At 40.7% G+C, this 20479-nt stretch overlaps 1 protein-coding gene across 1 annotated transcript in view; it reads left to right on the top strand.

Moving 5' to 3' along the window:
- Nucleotides 1–20479, top strand: part of dcaf5 (ddb1 and cul4 associated factor 5) — a 108243-nt gene that overhangs the window by 4254 nt on the left and 83510 nt on the right. Inside the window, exon 2 of the mRNA XM_060828846.1 lies at nt 11103–11246. Coding sequence (XP_060684829.1) covers nt 11103–11246 — 144 coding nt within the window. The remainder of the gene's footprint in view (nt 1–11102; nt 11247–20479) is intronic.

The following is a 20479-nucleotide window of genomic DNA, read 5'->3' as shown; positions in this document are numbered from 1 at the left end:
ATATTGGTTAACTCCAACATTATGTATGTCATTGGAGGTTTTCCTCTTTCCAGAAGGAAAATGTATGTTGCTCGTGTCCTGTTAAAAGTGATGGCACTCCTGCAGGATGATGATCTCGTGAAAAATGAAGGGGCCTCAGGGATTTTATTCCTGATCTCCTGTTACTTCCGCTGATCTCCAGCAGCACCGCAATTAGGAATACAAAAGGGAATGCTGCAGTTATCATGCCATAGACCACAGATGGTGAAATCATCAGAGGTTCTGTCATCCCGTTGGAATTGTGCCAGTGTTGAGTGATTGGGGAGGAGATTGGGATGGGGTGCGAGGGAGCGGGGCAATGGGAGATGAGGGAATTTGAGCAGAGGATGAGGAAAGGAATGGGGTTATGGCATGTAATGGGAGAAGTACCACATAGGTTGCCATGGCTGAGGCTTTGGGATGAAGTGGGCAACAGGGGAGGTGCTGGGGTGGGAACGGGGTTATACAGAGTATAGTGGGCTCCCTGGATAATGTAGGAACTGTGATAGATGATGGGAAGGGAGTGTCGGACAAAAGTCGGTGCAGATAACAGGCGGGTTGATGACAGAACAATTATGGGTGTGTGTGTGTGTGGAGTTTATGGAGAGATGCAGTGGATTGATGGGAAGGGAGCTGTGGGTTGAGCCAAAGGGAGGAGTGTGTGGATGGTACTATATAATGTTTCAAGGGTCTGTGCTAAGTGATGGGGAGACAAGATCACAATCAGTGAAGAGGGTACATGGGGGATGATGATGTGGAGTAGGATGATGAGAGGAAGGTATAGTGGTGGTGTGAATCTGTCAAAGGGTTTGAGTGGAGGTGTTTGAGAGAATGGGTAAATGGGAGGGAGAAAGGGCAGCAAGTGTGAAGAGAGAGAGAAAATTGAATGAATGTCTTCGGCAGTGTGGCACTCCCTAACAGCTCTGTGGGTGTACCTGCCTCCTATAGACTGCAATGATTCAGGAAGGTGGCTCCCCATCACTTCCTTGAGGATAGTTGTCGAGCTGGGTGACAAATGCTGGCTGTGCTGGCATCTCATGTTATATGAAAGCTACCTCTGTGTCTTTTCAGATGTATACTACTTGAAATGATAACAACTGAGGAGACTGAAAACCAGGAGATTGTATTGCACGATATTCAAATCTTAGCAGAATGACACGAGGACAATCTGTTTTTGTAATACTTGGCTGTTTGCACTTTTAATCCCTTTGGTGTAGTGTCCCTTCAGATCAGTTGAACTAATTAGTGCAATAGTGAGGGTTTTTGTAGCTGTGAATGCTGCTGTATTAGCAATAGGTGATGTTGGGCAGTTGAATCCTGTTCAGTCCTGTGACCACACCCCTCTCTTCTCCGATTCATTATTCTGAAGAGATAGTTGGCACCTATTTCACTTTGAAGAAAGTACTGGAATTGCAGCTTTTGGAAGCTGGCTGTCAGCAGTGTGGTTTTTGTGACATGTTGGGCATCCTAAACATGTTTTAATTCCTCTGGTTTATGTGCAGCCTGAGGTCCTGGAAACTTTTTACTTGCTAGTGAAATGCTTTATAAACATTTTTCAGGATTTATGGATCACCACAACATATTCACATTTGTGTGACATAAAGTAAGACCGTTTTTTATAATGTCACATGGAACCATAACATCACTGAATAGCAGTGAAAAAGCTGTCTCACATGCAATAGCCCATCATGTCTGCTGACTTCTTGCAAGAATGACCCATTTCGTCCTATTAATTTGTGTTTTCTTCCCCCACAGACCTACAAATTGTTTTTCAACTGAAGTATTGATTCACCCTTCGTTTCAAAGATGATGTGGTGGTGCTAGTGTTGGACTGTGGTCGACAAAGTTCAAAATCACAATGCCAGGTTATAGTCCAACGGGTTTACTTGGAAGCACTAGCTTTCAGAGCGCTGCTCCTTTGTCAGGTAGCTGTTGGGACAGGATCAGAGAACACAGAATTTATAGTATAAATTTTACTATAAATTCTGTGTCCTATGTACCTGCCTGACTAGCTACCTGATGAAGGAGTAGCACTTTGAAAGCTTGTACTTCCAAGTAAACCCGTTGGACTATAACCTGGCATTGTGATTTTGAACTTTGTCGACCACAGTCCAACACTAGCACCGCCACATCATCTTTGAAACGAAGGGTGAACCAATACTTCAGTTGAAAAACAATTTGTAGGTCTGTGGGGGAAGGAAAGCACAAATTAATAGGACGAAATGGGTCATTCTTGCAAGAAGTCAGCAGGCATGATGGGGTATTGCATGTGAGACAGCTTTTTCATTGCTATTCAGTGATATTATGGTTCCATGTTGGACTATAACCTGGCGTTGTGATTTTGAACTTTCTTTTCAAAGTTAATATTGAAATAATTTCCATTACCTTTTCATGCAGTGGCTTCCAGATCACTACTCACTGCATACATCATTTCTGGTTCTTTAGATAATTATCTCAAATTTGTGTCCTTTCCTGCCAGGATAAACCATTTCTTCCCATGTACTGTACCAAAGCCAGTCATAATTTTAACACGTTGGAATTAAACCCTTGACCTGAGGAGAACAGTCCCACAATTCTGATGTCTCATCCCTGTTGCAATTCTAGGAAACTTGTTGTTTATCCTCTTGATTTAATAAAAGTATCAGCTATCTCCTAACAAAGCTTTAATATTTCTTTCTTGCTTTTGGATTCTTCAGGTCTGGTCTATATAGTAATAGTGAGTATATTTGCTGTGATTGCTTCTGTAAAGAGATAGCAACTTTTGGGAATCTGACCATGTGCGGTTAAACGTGAAAATGCAGAAGCTTTGGCCAGTGGTTCTACTCTTCTGCATGAGTGCACTGTTGTAGATACTCACTCCCTGACACTAAGGAGAAATCACTGAAATCAAAAATCCTTGCTCCTCTATTTCATGTATCTAGTTTTAAACATCCAGAAATGGTACATCTTGTTGAATGAAATGCGTGTAGATTTTTAATATCATGTTGGATTACAGGTACTGCAGAACAACCTCATTGACCATGAGAAAAGATTATTTTTAAAATAGTTCTGAAGGACATATTTGCCTTATGAAGCCCATTTTTTAAATCTGTTAAATTTATTTTGGCTTCAGCTTCGACATTAATTCCATTTGTATGTCCCAATCATTTATTTCACACACTAATATTTTTTTCCTAATAAAAATTTTACATTGATCTTTACTATCTGGTTTGCTGTCTGTTAGAATACTTAAATATGATTGGTTACCTCATCTGTCCTGATGTATTAGTGTTGCTGGATATATGGGAAGCATCACAGGTTTGCATCAGATACAAATAGATGTCAGGCCAAAGAAAGTGCACAATAGACATCACTAGGTGATCGAGGTACTTCCTTCAAGACCAATGATGAGTGTTGTCACTTTGCTATTGACTGAATCAAAAAGTTCCTACAGCTCTGAAACATACTGTTCAGCCCATTGAGTCTGCACTGACCTTATGAAGAGCATCCCAGCCAGGACCCTAAATTACTCTACATTTACAATGGCTAATCCACCTAGCTTACATATCCCTGGACACTACATGACAGTTTAGCATGATCAATCCACCTAACCTGCACATCTTTGGACTGTGGGAGGAAACTGGAGCACCTGGGCGAAGCTCATGCAGACACAGGGAAAACTTACAAACTCCATGCAGTCAACCAAGATTGGGGTCAAACCCGAGTCCCTGGTGCTGTCAGGCAGCACTGTGCAACCTAGTATCTGGGATGGTGTCTCTACTCAGATGCTTTTTTTCACAACTTTCTCACCTTAGCCTTCAGAGATTTGTGTGTGTGTACGTCCAATGTCTTTCTATTTCTACAATCATTTTTAATATTACACTATTTTGTTCTATTGTCAAACCATCACTGACAAAAATACTACTGGGAAAAATGGCTCAGGATGAAGCACCAGCCAATGAGCTAAGGACCTGCCTTCAGGCAGAGAACACATGGAGTAAAATATCATAATACACGTTTAATTGACTATCCTCATTCTTGTAAATCCATCCCTGGACTTCTCTGCATTTACTTTCATCCATCATGTGTTGCCATTTTCAATTTTTTAACATCCTTCTTAGTGTACAATGTATCCATGTCTTCACATCTGAGGACTTGAAATCTCATCCACTGCATCCAAGTTCTAATCATGTAAATTATTTTAAAACAATGGTTTTAATCCAGACTCCTGGACGTTAGCATTTAATATGCCAGTCCTTCCACACTATTCTCTGCAGCCTGTCTCTTAGCCTATTTGGTATCCATGCTGTTACTGTCCCATTACTCATCGGCTTTTTATATGATACAGTCCACGTGCTCAACATAACCTGTTTGCCCTCTTATTTACTGAAAAGCTTAATTACGTTTGTCATACGTGATTTATCTTTAACAAGCTGGGCTGCACTTACTGAGTGTACCCCTTTTTTTTGAAAGAGGTGGAATATTTGGAATTCTCCAATCCTCTGGTACTATATCCAAGTAGGACATTGACTATAGCCGTTGCTGTCTTGCACCCTTGCCTTCCATACAAGACACTAAAATATTTTCTTTGCTCAGAAGCAGCTTCTATGCCAGTGATGCTGGTGGTTGTAATTGAACCATGTGTTTTTTACACTTCAGAGTGGACTCTCATTGCAAAGCATAATCCGTGAGTTGAACAGTGGTGTATCTGCAATATGAGCTGGATTCAGATGGATGATTCTGTGACGTTGAGACGTACAGCACGGAAAAGACCCTTCGGTCCAACCTGTCCATGCCAACCAGATATCCCAACCCAATCTAGTCCCACCTGCAGCGCACAGCCCACATCCCTCCAAACCCTTCCTATTCATACACCCATCCAGTTGCCTTTTAAATGTTGCAATTTTACCAGCCTTCACCACTTCCTGTGGTAGCTCATTCCGTTCTGGAATTCTGTGCCCAATTCTGCTTGTCAGAAAGATTTTATTACACTGGAGACGGTTCAGAAGGGATTTACCGGAATGTTGCCAGTCATGGAGGTTTGAGTTTGGGGAAGGCTGGATAGACTGGGACTTTTATCACTGGAGTGTAGGAGGTTGAGGGGTGACCTTACAGAGGTATGTAAAATCATGAGGGGCATAAATAAGGTGAATGGCAGGTGTCTTTTCCCTAGCATTGGGGGATTTCAAGACTGGGGCCATATTTTTAAGGTGAGCAGAGAGAGGTTTGAACAAGACATGAGGAAATTTCTTTTACATGGAGAGTGGTGCATATATGGAATGAACATCCAGAGAAAGTGCTGAACGTGGGTGTAATTAAGCGTTTAAAAGACATTTAAATAAGTACATGAATAAGAAATGGTTGGAGGGATGGGGCAACGTGTAGGCAGATGGGGCTAGTTTAGCTTGGGATTATGGCTGGCATGGATTAGTTGGACCGAAGGTCTGTTTCCATGCTGTATGACTGTGACTTTATCTCTTTTATATCTGTTAGTATAACAGTGAGCCTGCTAGAACATTTCCTAGAACAGTGAATGTAAGGTATTCACTAATTACATTAACAAACTGCTTATTCTCTGTGGTGTTTGAGGAAAAGAACATCAGTGTTTGTTATCTTTTCCAACTTCTAAATATTGCTTCAAAAAATCTTATTGGTGAAAACTAGGTTTTTAAAAACCCATATCCATTTTGTGAAATAATGGTCAGAAAAATTCTCTAATCTGACAATATTTAATTGAGGAAAGAGAAATGGCCCAATCATTGCGCAGTCATTATAGGTGTGCAGCTTTTGTGCTGGTTATGGGGTGCATAAAGAAGATCATTGTAGGTTAAAAACTGAAAGAATTGCAGATGCTGTAAAGCAGATACAAACAACAGAAATTGCTGCAAAAGCTCAGCAGGTCTGGCAGCACCTGTGAAGAGAAATCAGAATTCTGAGGAAGGGTCACCTGACCTGAAACATTAACTCTGATTTCTCTTCACAGGTGCTGTTAGATCTGCTGAGCCTTTCCAGCAATTTCTGCGATTCAACATGAATTGAAGGCTGTCAATGGTTCTGACAAGAACATACTTGAAATACTGCATATGGTTTAATTCTGAAATAATAGTTCTGAATAATTAGGTCTAGAGATAATGATGAGGTTTGGGTGTCATAATATGATAGGGTTGTTTGGAATGATGCAGATGTGACATGAAAATGGGTAAGGTTTTTAAAGTGTTGAACTGATTGGGTACAATTTGAATACGGTATTTAGAATTGATATGTAGAACATGACTAGGAGCTGCATCTGTAAATTTATGAAGAAACCATTAAGTAGATATCAGAACTTCTCATTCTCTGGAACAAATGATGTGGTTTGTATAATGTTGCTACCATCTTTTTCAAACAGACCTGAAAGTTCCTGAAATGACGTCTCACGTTATAATGAGTGATTTTCAAGCTAGCCGTGATTGATCGGGAGATGAGAGGAATCTCGAACTGGCTGCATTTTGTTACTAGTCTCTTTGATGTTTTTTAGCTGTTAATGATAGGAGAGGAAACAGTAGTGTGTGAAAAGGTGCTAATAGTTAGATATGATAGGGCAGATCTAATGCATCTTATCCCTAACCCATAAGAGCCTACGGTGTTGAAGATATTATATTGGCATGGGTAGAGAATTGGCTCAGGGGTAGGATTCAGTGAGTGGGTATCTGGGTTCTTTTTCAGGTTGGTGGTGAGTAAGGTTCCACAGGGATCAGTGCTGAGACCACAGCTATTTCCAATGTGTGTTAATAACTTAGAGGAAAGAAGCGAATGTAGCCAGATTTGCAGATAACACTAAAATAGTTGGAAAGGCAGCTTGTGACGGGTACAACAGAGATATTAGTACTAAGTAAGTGGGCAAAAAGTTGACAAAATAGAGTATAATGTGGCAAAATGGAAAATTGGTCATAGAAAGAACAGGTTATTATTTAAATGGAGAGAAAATTTAGAAAGTTGCAGTACAAAGGGACTTGAGTGTGGAAATGTAAAGCCAGCACACAGGTATAGCAGGTAATCAGGAAAGTTGGCCCTTATATTAAGGAGGTTAGAGTATAAGAGTGGGATGTCTTAATGTAACTGTGCAAGGCATTAGTGAGACCAGATCTGGAGTAAGGAAAAGTTTTGGTCACTTTATTTAAGGAAAGATATTGTTTCAATTGAGGCAGTTCAGAGAATGTTCACTCAAATGCTCCCTGGAATGGAGGGATTGTCTCATGAGCAATGATTAAACAGTTAGGGACACTACTCATTGGAGGTTAGAAGAATGAGAGGTGATTTCATTGAAACATATAGGATTCTTAAGAGACTTGACAGGATAAATGCTGAGAGGACTTTTCCCCTCATGGAAGAGGACCAGAGAGGTGGACTCAGAATAAACGAGTGCTAATTTAAGACTGAGATAAGGAGGAATTTCTTCTGAGGGTTGAGAGTCTTTGGAACTCCTTGTCACAGAGAGCTGTGGGGCAGAATCCTTGTTTATATTTAACAGGAGATAAATTCTTGATCAGTGGGGGAATCGAAGGTTATAGGGAAAGCGCAGGAAGGTGGACTTGAGAAATCTCAGAGCATGCTCAAGGGGCTGAACAGTCTCCTCCTGTTCCTATTTTATATATTCCTATGTTACTCTATTTGTATAATGTTGAATTATTCTTTCACAGTCTGTGGTTGTTGCTAAGAAGAGCAGCATTTATTGCCATTCCTAATTACTTTTGCTAAGGTGGTAGGGAATTGTTGCCTTGAACTGCCACAGACTGCTTTGGTTTAGATTTTCCCACAAGGGCGTGTGATTTACAGTTTCAGGATTTTGGCCCAGTGATGATGAAGGTGAATGAAGATGTAGTGGCCAGGAAATTGGAAGGGAACATGCTGTTGATGTTTGCTGTTTGTGTACACCTGTTACCCATTCTTTGTTAAAGTTAACTGGTTTGGAAGATGCTGCAATAAGAAGTGTGGTTGAGTTGGTGCAGTGGTTCTTAAAAATGGTATATGCTGCAGGCATGTTGCATTGGTGGTGAAGGGGTGAATGGGGTATCAGGCTGCTTTGTCCTGGACTGTATTGGTTTTGAGTGGTGTCAGATCAACACATATCAAGTGGGTGAGAAGAATTCCATCTCTTTCTGAACTTTTGATGAGTTGCAAGGCAAGTTACTTGTTATAGAATATTCAGCCTTAGATCTGCTTCCATAGCCACAGTATTTATGTGATAGGTCCAATAGAGTTTTTAGTCAGTTGTAAGCCTGCAGGATATTAATGGGAAATTCACTAATGACTCTGCCATTGAATGTGAAAGGGAGGTAGTGAGAATTTCTGCTGTTAGACACTGTGTGGCATGAGTTTTAACTTATCACTGATCAACCCAAGCAGTGGTAGTGTCTACCTCTGAGCTAGGGGCCTGAGTTAAGTTCCGCCTGCTGATGAGGGTAAGTATTAACATTGCTGAACAGGTTGTTGAGGGAATATCCATCCTGAGGCACTCTTGCATCAATGATCTGAGCCTGAGATAGGCAAGCTGTGAGCTGGGCTGAGAGGTGGCAAATGGAGTTGAATGCAGAAAAGTGTGAGGCAATTCACTTTGGAAGGAGTAACAGGAATGCAGAGTACTGGGCGAATGGTAAGATTCTTGGTTGTGTAGACGAGCAGAGAGATCTCTGTATCCATGGCCATCAGTCCCTCAAAGTTACCACCCACAGGGCTGTTAAGATGGCACATGGTGTGTTGGCTTTTATTAATAGAGGGATTGAGTTTCAGAACCATGAGGTCAAGCTGCAGCTGTATAAAACTCTGGTGCGGCTGCACTTGGAGTATTGCGTACAGTTCTGGTCACCGCATTATAGGAAGGATGTGGCAGCTTTGGAAATGGTTCAGAGGAGATTTACCAGGATGTTGCCTCATATGGAGGAAAGGTTGAGGGTCCAGAGGCTGTCTTTGTTAGAGAGAAGAAGGTTGAGAGGTGACTTAATTGAGCTGTACGAGATAATCAGAGGGTTAGATCAGGTAGATAGGGAGTGTCTTTTTCCTATTTTGGTAATGGCTAGCTTTAAATTGAGAGGTGATAGATATAGGACAGATGTCAGAGGTAGTTTCTTTACTCGGAGTAGGAGGGGCATGGAATGCACTGCTTACAACAGTTGTAGACCCGCCAACTTTACGGGCATTTAAATGGCTACTGGATAGACGTATGGATGAAAATGGAATAGTGTAGGTTAGATGGGCTTCAGATTGATTTTACAGGATGCCGAAACATCTAGGGCTGAAGGGCCTGTACTGCGCTGTAATGTCCTATGTTCTATAAGATGATTGGTCTCTGGCAGTCACGGTAATCTTCCTTAGTATTAGGTAGAGTTTCTCCCACTGGTTTCCATGGATTTTAATTTTACAGGGATCCCTAGTACCACACTCAGTCAAATGTTGCCTTGATGCCAAGGAATGTCGCTCCTCTCCTCTGTAACTTAGCACTTTGTCCATGTTTGAGTCAGGGCTGTAATGAGATCTGGAGCAGAGCTGTTCTGGTGTAATTTAAACTGAAGACGAGTGAGCAGGTTATCCGGAGTACTGTCAGCCATATCTTCAATCATTTGCCAATGAGCAAGACTAGGTTGATCAGTGATCATTAGACAAATTGAATTTGCCTTGATTTTTGTGGACCGTAGTAGTTTTCCACCCGGCTGCTTTGGTACCAGTGTTTTAAATGTACTGAAACTGCTTGATTAGAGGTACACCTAGTCTGAGCCTATCTTCCACACAGCAGTTGAGGTGATGTCGTGGCTTGTTGCTTTTCAGGTATTCAGCATGCTAAGCCATTTTGCAATATCATTGACTGAACTGAATTGAGTAATGACTACCTGGGGAGAAAGCCAAAATGGATCATTCGCTTGACATCTCTGTCCAAGGATGTTTGCAGCTGTCTGCTTTGTGCAGAGCTGCTAGAACAAGCATTTATCGGATTAAATGTACAATTTCAGATTATCTGTATGGAATAGCGAATTTTTGGATATACTAATGTTTGTCAAAGTGGTAGGAGGTCCCCCTCGGCTCTGTTCTCCGTTCACCTGAGTAGGCAAATAAGGCTTTGATTTGTTATTCCATTTGAAAGGTGTCTGCCACTACAGTGTTTCCTAAGTATTTGCTGAAGTATCAGCATATGTATTACATTCACTTCTACAAAGCAGGACTTAAATCTGAAACCTATTTACTCAGATACAAAAAACATTCGCTCTACTCTGATCCTAGTCACAAAGCAAACATTCCAACAGTGACTGGACTTGCAGACCTGGATCAGATTGGTTTTGGGGACATGTTAAGATTGCTCTATATCAGCACATTTTCATTTCTTTTTCAATATGACCTTGTTTCAACTTTCAGCAACCTGAGGGCAGGTGAGGGTGGTCAAGTTGAGTGCAATAAGGGAGTTGGAAGATGTTTTGCTCGCTGATGGCAGTGGCTAAAAGAAAATTCCTCAGCCTGCTCCATGTTCTCACTGCCTCCCTTCTGCTCATTGACTCTATCTCTCACGGTTTCCCTCCCTCTTGACTTGCTACTTCCCAAAGTAAAATTGGCAACAAGAGGGAAGTGGTGAGCAAGATACAAGAAAGACAAGTGATCTGAACATCTATTGGGATACAACTCACCATCAGCAAAACAGAGGCTGCCTCCAGCAGATCACCTGATAACCAGCCACTCACTTGCTGTCGAGGACAATAGGTGTTCTTGTTCTATCAGTGATGTGGGGGTGCTGGGGTGCACAAAGTTAAAAGTCACATGATATCAGGTTGTAGTCCAATGGGTTTATTTGAAATTACAAACTTTCAGAGCATTGCACCTTTGTCAGGTCGCTGCTGTCAAACTTCATTGCATCTTAGTTTTTTCTCCTCAGCAGCAATGCCCAGTGTGGATTGGAAGCTGATCAGTTGCTCATCCTGAAGCCCTATTGCAAGTTGTGGTTCTCGGTTTGTGCTGTGTCATTGCAGTGCCTTTCTTTCTAGGGATTTTGTATAAATGGGGTTTTTCACTGTCCACTTTAATGTGCTTAGAGGTACTCATGCTTTGAACTGAAGAGTAATTTGCAAATTTGCTTTTTGTGACAGGTGGAGATGACCGTCGTGTCTTGTTGTGGCACGTTGATAAAGCTATTCATTCAAAAGCCAAACCTGTCCAACTGAAAGGCGAACATCTATCCAACATATTCTGTTTAGCATTTGACAGCACAAATACCCACCTCTTTTCTGGAGGTAAGAAATCTTGCATCTTAAAAATGTGTTACATTGAGTGTTGAAGTAATGATGTGTAGCTTTTGCTAATATACTTTACATGCTCTTTTAATCAATGTCCACCAGTTCAATCTTTTGGCAAGCAGCTATGCTTGAATCTGGTTTGAAATGATTAAAACGGTTTGCACAATATGGATTTGTTTTTTCTTTTTGGTATGTTGACACGGGTGAATTAAATGATTGTCTCAATGCTGCTTAAACTTTGGAATGGAGCTTTCTTAACAAAACATTCAGCTGACGTGCGTTAATTAGAACAGTAATGGCAAACTGTACTTTAGATTAAAATTTGAGTGGACTGTACTAATAATTAAACCTATTTCTTAATTCTGTTGCCTGGATGAAGGAAGTCTTTCGCAGAACAATCACTTAATCAACCAACATACCTTTGAGGTTGTAGACAGACTCCCAAGTGCTCAATACCAGTGCATTCTAACCATAAACACTATAGATGCAGCTTTATTGACAAATCAGTGTTATATAAATCTCAATTTGAATTTGTACAATGTTCTGGTCAGGAATATTATTGCATCCGATTCTGGTCAACAAAATATCAAAATTATTTAAAATAAATTCTGTATCTGAAATGACTGCTTCTGTAGAAGCCTGCACCTTATCACCGAATCACCCTTCATGTACGTGTGCACAGTACACTTGCTGTGGCCAGCCAGCTCAGAGTCAGTCTCTGAAGTGAGGAGATTCTGAATCCTTGTTTATATCGCTGAGCCAGGGCTCCCTGATTAGGCCAGGTTAACAACCCCAAACAAGGATCTCATAGTCAAGAAGATCCACCTGGTTCCACTCACTACACTATCTCAATCCCAGTGCTGCTCCGACGGTGATGTTATATTTTCAAACCTCTATAATGTCAGCATAGTACCTGTCAAACTCCAGGATCCTATGTAGGTTTTTGCTAGTCCTAAAACCAAGTAGATTCCATTAGCTCTCATCAGAACCCGTTAATGTCAAGTACCAAACTCAAATGGTAGAACTAGCATGGCAATTTGCTGTGTGTTCCACTCATAAAATGTAAGAGATAAAAATTATATGGCTTAATGTGTAGGCTACTGCTACTTAATGCTGGTGTAAAATTCAATCTTCAAAGTGCCAACAAAGACCACCAAATGCTGTTTAATATAAACAGAACTTGCCTGACTCATCACCATAAATCAGTGGACCTGATGCTATTCCATATATGGCACGAGCACTCTTCTGTTGTTTAGAAATGGTGAATTATCTGATTCGTCATGTGTAAGGCCATGGGAAACCAGACTTTTCAGAAACATTCTCATTAAAAGTTAAATTTTTTATCTTTATTCCTTAAATTTTATTCATTTTACATTTTTGTTTTATAAGGCAAAAAACTGTTTCATTTGAAAGAAATCTGTAAATAATGCTGCATTTGAGAATGCCCATGCATGTTTGTAAAACCATGGCCTGTAAATCACTATTGAATAGGATCTTGGTTGTAGTTCTTCATTACTCCCGACAATTGTGGAGAGAATAACTGGCTTTGAAGTGCTTGTTCTTTGTAATTTGGTCTCTTTCTATGTGCTGCATCATTTTAACAGACAATCTGCGTAGCTCTTTGTTTTACTTCTACCAGGATTTTCCCACATTTCTTTTCCTATGATATTGATGGTTTCACAAGTAAGAGCCAGGCGGGTACTTTGATATTGAACCCGCCAGTTCTCCTTCATTAAGGGCTGCAAAAAAGTGTGCAGTTGCTGTGTGTGTGTGTGTGTGTGTGTGTGTGTGTGTGTGTGTGTGTGTATATATATATATATATATATATGTATATATGTGTGTGTGTCCGTCCACCGTGCTGCTACAGAGACGTGATGTTGACACAACTGCCGAATGTTGCAACATGTAGCAATTGTTTACCTGTACTGTCAGGCTTCTGCACTATGCAGTGCAATTTCATGGAAAAACATGGACAGCCAAGTTCATACAGTTACATGAAAAATAAAATTAAAATATTGTAAGAGATGTCACACAGTAAATTTAATTACTGAGGCTGTCTTATTACAGGATCAGATTTCAGCTTGAATAGCTCAACCACTGGTGGACAACCCTTTTACCAAAAATTACTTAAATTATATCGTCGTCATTTGATAATGGCTTAGCGCCGTCAGTTATTACATCATTACAGCAAGATAATATCATACGAAGCAATCCATTGTGGTCCACTGTTTTATGGAATGCTTCATCTTATAATTTGAGGTATCTGCATAAATGAGGCAGAAAAAGCATCAAATGTTTCAATCACTGTATTTGGTTCAATTACTTACTTTAACTACCTGCTCCATTGACCACTTTTTTTGGACACATGTTAAATTTAAAGCAAAGATTGATTTTAAAAAGGTCAGCTGAATTTGTTTGTTATACCAGTGTTCTGATTTTTAATCTTTTGAAGTGTCCATAGTGTGCATCCCACTGTTTTGGAAAACGGGTTTTGTAACTGGAATGTAATCTTGAAACAGACAATTAAGAGTTAAATTCATCCAAGCCATACGTGAACTATGAGAGAAAAGACCATGTTTTGATTGATGGCAGATTAATTCACAGGAAGCCGCCCTGTAAAGTTCTGTCTCCTAGTTGTCAACCCAATGTACAATCTATCACTCCTTATACTTTTTTGAAATTGAATTAAACTAAACTCAAAGTTACAACACCCGAAAGGACTGCAACAAAAAACGAAGCCCCACCTCAAAGAAAGCTTACAAATGAAAATTAAAATTGTGGTTTTGCCAGCTGATGAAGCCCTCCAGCCCCTGCATTGCCCAGAGGCCTTATAATGCTTCAAGACAAACCAATGGACACAGTGTGCTTCTCCCAGCCTCTTTACTCTGTTCTGAAATTGACAATGAAACTAATGTAACTCTCTTGAACAAATTAACCTGAATTAACAACCCCGGCAAAGAAGCATTACAATAAAAGACAAAGCCTCAACTGAAAGTTGAAAAGTTAAACGTAAGATTTGGTTTTGCAGAGCAAATGGTCACCAGTCAGGAAGGCTTTGAGCATAGCAGTACCATCCCTCTTCATACCATTTTTAAATAACTAACTAAATTAGTGAATCAATAAAACAAGACAAACAGGTGGCTTCCCATAAGGAGAATTCTAATTCAGATCAAACGATACATCAAACTTGTAAATTTAAATTAAAATTTACTTTTGAGACTGGTTAAGAATGGTCAGAAGCATACCAGTGCTCCCCCATCCCTCTTCATGAATGTCTCCAGGTATTCAGAGGTGTTATTGCACACTGTCGAAGCGGATCAAATTTGAATCATTTTTTTCGCCTCGAGGGAGGGACACTATCACTGCATCACAAAAGCATTATAAATCCTTCAAAACAATATCCAGCACCCATGGCTTTAATAAGATAATGCATCAATCATTGACATTTCATGTGTTCATATAAGTGACAAATAATATCTTTTCAATAAAGCCTAACTATGTCTCCTTTAGGTGGGCTGTGAATGGTGCAATGGAATTCTGCTACAACTTTTAAACACACTTTAACATCATATTAATCTATTAATCTGAGTAGAAACAGTTTTGATAATGGGGAGTTTGGGTATGTGTTCCATGCACAAATTTCCACTCAGTGTTATTTTCTTTCATGACGTGTCGGTGCCTGTGTTGGACTGGGGTGGACAAAGTTAAAAGTCATACAACACCAGGTTATTTGGAAGTGCTAGCTTTTGGAGTGCTGCTCCTTCATCAGGTAGCTGTGGACCAGGACCATAAGACACAGAATTTATAGCTAACGATCACAGCGTCATGCATGCAACTGATAGGATACATTGAACAACTTTCCTTTCACACATTCCATAATTTGACACCTATGTCCCATCAATTACTTCACACCCAGAGACATAATTTCTGAAAGGAAAACCACCAGAATTAATTGATGGTATTAGATACTTGCTTCTGTTGGAAAAACAAGTAACATAGCTCACAATATATTGCGTTTAGTGATTGCTTTACCCTTCATTAGGTTAGGGCAGTCTTTATTAATGGCCATCCTCATTATCATCATCCCAATTTTTTTTACATTTCTGTGTCAGATTGATGACCATTCATACATTGGTTATTGGAGCGCTCTGCCTAAAGAGATTCTTTGAACTGTCCGTTCTTTTGTGTCACAAGAAATGCACTTTACGTTGGCTGATTTACAGATTACTACTTAAATCGTCTGGCATCCCTGCTTCAGAGCGATAGGTGCAAAGTTTGCGTAGGCAGCGAAAGCACTTCTGCTTTTACTTTGTCAATTTGGCCATCTTAGCTAATAGTGGATGTAATCTGCATCTATATATCTTAGGGCGTCTCTGTTTTTCCAAGCAGTTGAGAAAGCTAGAGTAAAAGGGAAATACTGCAGATGCTGATAATCTGAAAGAAAACAAAATGCTGGAGAATGTCAGCAGGTCTGGCAGGGTCCATGGAGAAAGAAACATCATTAACTTGGTCATATTTCCTGTTTTTAGTTGAGAAAAGTAAAACTGGTGACAATTTCAAATTTTTCCGTCTCCCCAAAGATTTGTATTCCATGTTGAGAGTATTATTCGAGATTTGAAACATTTACATTTTATTAGTAGATAACTACAGGAAGAAATCAGTCTTTAATTTGCTATGTTTATTTTAATCAATTTTACATAATAAATGTCGTTTATAATAGAGTCCAACCTGAGATTTATAATTGGTCTGAGTGATATTTGCGGTTCAGAGCCTTTTATCGTAGGTCACGAAATGGGTAGCCAAGAAAAATCAAAATTGTAACCACAAAATTCAGGAGCAAAAATATATTATTTTATATGTCATTTTCGTCTTTGGTTGTTATTTATAGGCATGCAAATTTGCATTTATTTACAGACCAGTATTGATGCATTTGGAACATTTGGCCAAATTGCATTTGCAATTGCAGTCATCACGTCACAGTTTATCTTTCTACTAAACAGTTTTGCATTAACAACATTTTCCAGTAAAGTTGTTTGATATAATAAGAATTAATTTTTAGCATAAAAAGCATTTAAAACATTGTCATACCTGGTGCAGTTCTATTATTGTGGGCGGCACGGTGGCACAGTGGTTAGCACTGCTGCCTCACAGCGCCTGTAGACCCGGGTTCAATTCCCGACTCAGGCGACTGACTGTGTGGAGTTTGCACGTTCTCCCCGTGTCTGCGTGGGTTTCCTCCGGGTGCTCCGGTTTCCTCCCACAGTCACAAAGATGTGCGGGTCAGGTGAATTGGCCAAGCTAAATTGCCCGTAGTGTTAGGTAAGGGGTATGGGTGGGTTGCGCTTCGGCGGGTCGGTGTGGACTTGTTGGGCCGAAGGGCCTGTTTCCACACTGTAAGTCTAATCTAATCTAATGCAGCTGAAAATTTAATTTTCACAAAAGTATACAGCTTAATATAGACCTAGTCTTGCATCCCGGAGGGGATTGAGTAGATGACTTTTTTTTAGTTGAATTGGTGCACGCTAATCCATTTTTAAGCACGGTCAAGAAGGAGAGTCACATCTGGAGTGAGTCACAGCTGAAGTGTGTATATAGTTTGGGGAATTTGGAGGCAATGAGAATTCAATGCAGAGGGAAAGAGATTATTTTTGCTTGCTTTCTTTAGTTCATAGTTTGTAAGGTCTTTTTACAGGATACTTTGAACCCCAAGATCAGGGGGAAAGAATGATATTACAGGAAAACCCAAAGTTTATTAGTTGGTAGTAGCTATTAATTTAACTATCTGTTACATTCACTTTCAGATTGAAGGTACATAGGGCAAATACTTACAAACTGAAAGACCAGTAAGATTTCTAAAATCAAATTAAGAACTAAATAAATTAAGTAAAGATACAGGCAATGTTTGTACCTGCATGTTGTGGCAGCTGGTGAATCCCATTGTGTTCGTAGTGACCACATCTATAGCAAACATTGGTTGCCTCAAGGTACTCTGGCTCAGTTGATGAGCTGGAGTCTGAGCTCCGAACACTGCAACACAGGGAGGGGGAGAGGCAGAGGCAGTCACACCACTTAAATTAACTACCTTGAATTCAGTCGGTGATCAGGGACAGGAGTGTGTGACTCTGAGGCAGGTACAGGAATCCAGGAGGTAGTTCTGAAGGAAAGTCAGCCATTGAACTTGTCTAACAGGTGTGAATTCTGCTCCCTTTGTGGATGAGAGCAGAGACCATAGGGAGGATGAGCAAACTGACCATAGCACCATGATACAGGGAGCAGAAAAGAAATACAGTTGTAATTTGAGATAGTATAGTCAGGGGAATACACACGTTTATGTGGCCAGGATTGAGAGTCCTAAAGGTTGTGTTGCATGCTCGGGTCCAGGATATTTCATCGAGGCTGCAGAGGGACATGGAGTCAGAGGGCAAAGTTCCAGTTGTCATGGTTCATGTAGGTACCAGCGATACAGGTAGGAAGAGGAAAATGGGTCTCTTGAAGGAATATCAGCAGCTAGAGGTTGAATTAGAAAAACAGAGCCAGAAAGGAGGTAATTTCTGCATTGCTATCTGAGCGAAGAGCTAATTGACACAGGGTAAACTGGATTAAAGAGATAAATATGTGGCTGATAGATTGGTGTCAGAGGATCTGGTTTGAATTCATAGGACAATGGCACCAATACTGGGGAAGGAGGGAGTTGTTCTGATGGGATAGGTTCCACCTGAATCGAGATGGTACCAGAGACCTGGCGAATGGCATAACTGGGGCTGTAGATGGGGCTTTAAACTAAATAGTGGGTTCAGTTGCATGGAAAATTATGGAGCAAGTTAAAGTGGGGGAGGGCTCAGCAAAGGTTAGTAGTTTCAAGAGCAAATAATAGGATAGGGAGAATGGCAAGGGTCAGGAATCTAACTCGGGCACAGCAGGTAAGAGGACATCTATAAGGAGGGTGGCAGTGAATGCAAGAGGTTGCTGTATTTAAATGCACGCAGTATACAAAACCAGGCAAATGAGATTGTGGTACAGATTGAAATTGGTGGATATGATGATGTGGATATCACAGATGTGGCTTTAAAGCGATCAGGATTGGGAACTAAATATCCAAGTATATGTGTCCTATTGAAAGGATAGGCAAGTGAGCAGAGGGGGTGGGGTTGCTTTGTCAGTAAGAAATTAAGTTAAATCAATAGCAAGATGCGATATAGTGTAGGAAGGCATAGAATCTGTGTGGGTAGATCTGAAGAACTGCAAAGGGAAAAAGATTCTGGTACGAGTTATATACAGGCCTCCCAGCAGTATTCACGCTGTGGGACAGAAAATAAATCAGGAGATAGAAAAGATGTTGGAAAGGTACTGTTGCAGCTGTCATACGAGCCTTAAATATGCAGGTGGACTGGGAAAATCATGTTGGTAGCAGATCCCAAGAAAAGTAATTCATAGAATGTGTGAAGTTTTTTTTTTGAAGCAGCTTGTGGTAGAGCCCACCAAGGAACAGGCAATTCTGGATTTGGCGATGTCATGAGCAGACTTGATTAGGGAGCTAAGGTGTCGTCCGCTTTCCCCTCTCAGACGAGACACAGTGGTTTTACCTCCTTCACCTTTTCATTGGGCCCTGGAGGGAGCGAGAACAATCACTCATATGCACAGAGACATGAGTTCTCGGTTTTGTCTGGAATAGCCATTTCTTAATGAATTATATAGTCATTTTACAAGGAGGAGCATCCAGATAAAGCAACATACATATTGATTGGGCGACATTTACAATCAGCAAGTACCAACAGTAAAGATTAAGCCATCTGCTGTTACACAATGAATGTTCTTAACCTTAACTGGCTTCACATAATAAATACTTATCACCTTGTTAACCGACTTTACGATTGAATGCTTCCAACATTGTTAAATGGCTCTATGTAATGAATGCTTTTAATGAAACCTTGTTAACCCATTACCGTTGCCTCCAACACCCCATTGTTAACTGCAAGTTCTTATCTGATCGGAGTCATGCTCAGCTGAACCTCTTGTTTAACAAAACTCAAAATTTAACACTTTCCCACACATTCTCAAAGGTAAAGGAACCCTAGGAGGCCATGACTATAATATAGAATCATGGCAAAATACAGACCCTTTGGTCGAACTCGTCCATGCTGACTAGATATCCTAACCCAATCTAGTCCCATTTGCCAGCACTTGGCCCATATCCGTGGGCGACACTGCTGCCTCACAGCGCCAGAGACCCGGGTTCAATTCCCACCTCAGGTGACACTCTGTGTGGAGTTTGCACGTTCTCCGTGTCTGCGTGGGTTTCCTCTGGGTGCTCCGGTTTCCTCCCACAATCCAAAAATGTGCAAGTTAGGTGAATTGGCCTTGCTAAATTGCCTGTAGTGTTAGGTGAAGGGGTAAATATAGGGGAATGGGTCTGGGTGAGTTGCGCTTCAGAGGATTGGTGTGAACTTGTTGGGCCGAAGGGCCTGTTTCCACACAGTAAGTAATCTAAGAATCCCTTCCTATTCATAAACCCATCCAGATGCCTTTAAAATGTTGCAATTGTACCTTCACCACTCCCTCTGGCAGCTCATTCTTACACTCACCACCCTCTGCGTGAAAAAGTTGCCCTTTAGGTCCCTTTTAAATCTTTCCCTTCTCACCTTAAACCTGTGTCCTCTAGTTCTGAATTCCCCCACCCCAGGGAAAAAAAAACTTGTCTGTTTATCCTATCCATGCCCCTCGTGATTTTACAAACCTCTATAAGGTCAGCCTCCGCTCCAGGGAAAACAGCCCCAGCCTATTCAACCTCTTCCTTGTAGCTCAAATCCTCCAACCCTGGCAACATCCTTGTAGATCCTTTGTTAACCCTTTGAAGTTTCACAATATCCTTCCTTCCTATAGGGAAGAGACCAGAATTGCACGCAGTATTCAAAAGTGGCCGAACCAATGTCCTGTACAGATGCAACATGACCTCCCAACTCCTGTACTCAATGTTCTGATCAATTAAGGAAAGCATACTGAACACCTTCACTATCCTATCTGTGACTCTACTTTTAAAGAACTATGAATCCGCACTCCAAGGTCTCTTTGTTCAGTAACAGTACCCAGGACCTTACCATTAAGTGTATAATCCTGCTATGATAGAACTCACCCTGCACTTCGAAAGGGAGAAGCTAGAATCAGATGTAGCAGTATTAGAATTGAGGAAAGGTAACTACAAAGACATGAGGGTGGAGCTGACCAAAGTTGAT

This window comes from Hemiscyllium ocellatum, chromosome 8, assembly GCF_020745735.1.
Source record: "Hemiscyllium ocellatum isolate sHemOce1 chromosome 8, sHemOce1.pat.X.cur, whole genome shotgun sequence".
In the NCBI taxonomy this organism is placed as follows: Eukaryota; Metazoa; Chordata; class Chondrichthyes; order Orectolobiformes; family Hemiscylliidae; genus Hemiscyllium; species Hemiscyllium ocellatum.
Note: the sequence above shows the minus strand (reverse complement) of the source record. Positions and strands in the feature narration are given on the sequence as shown.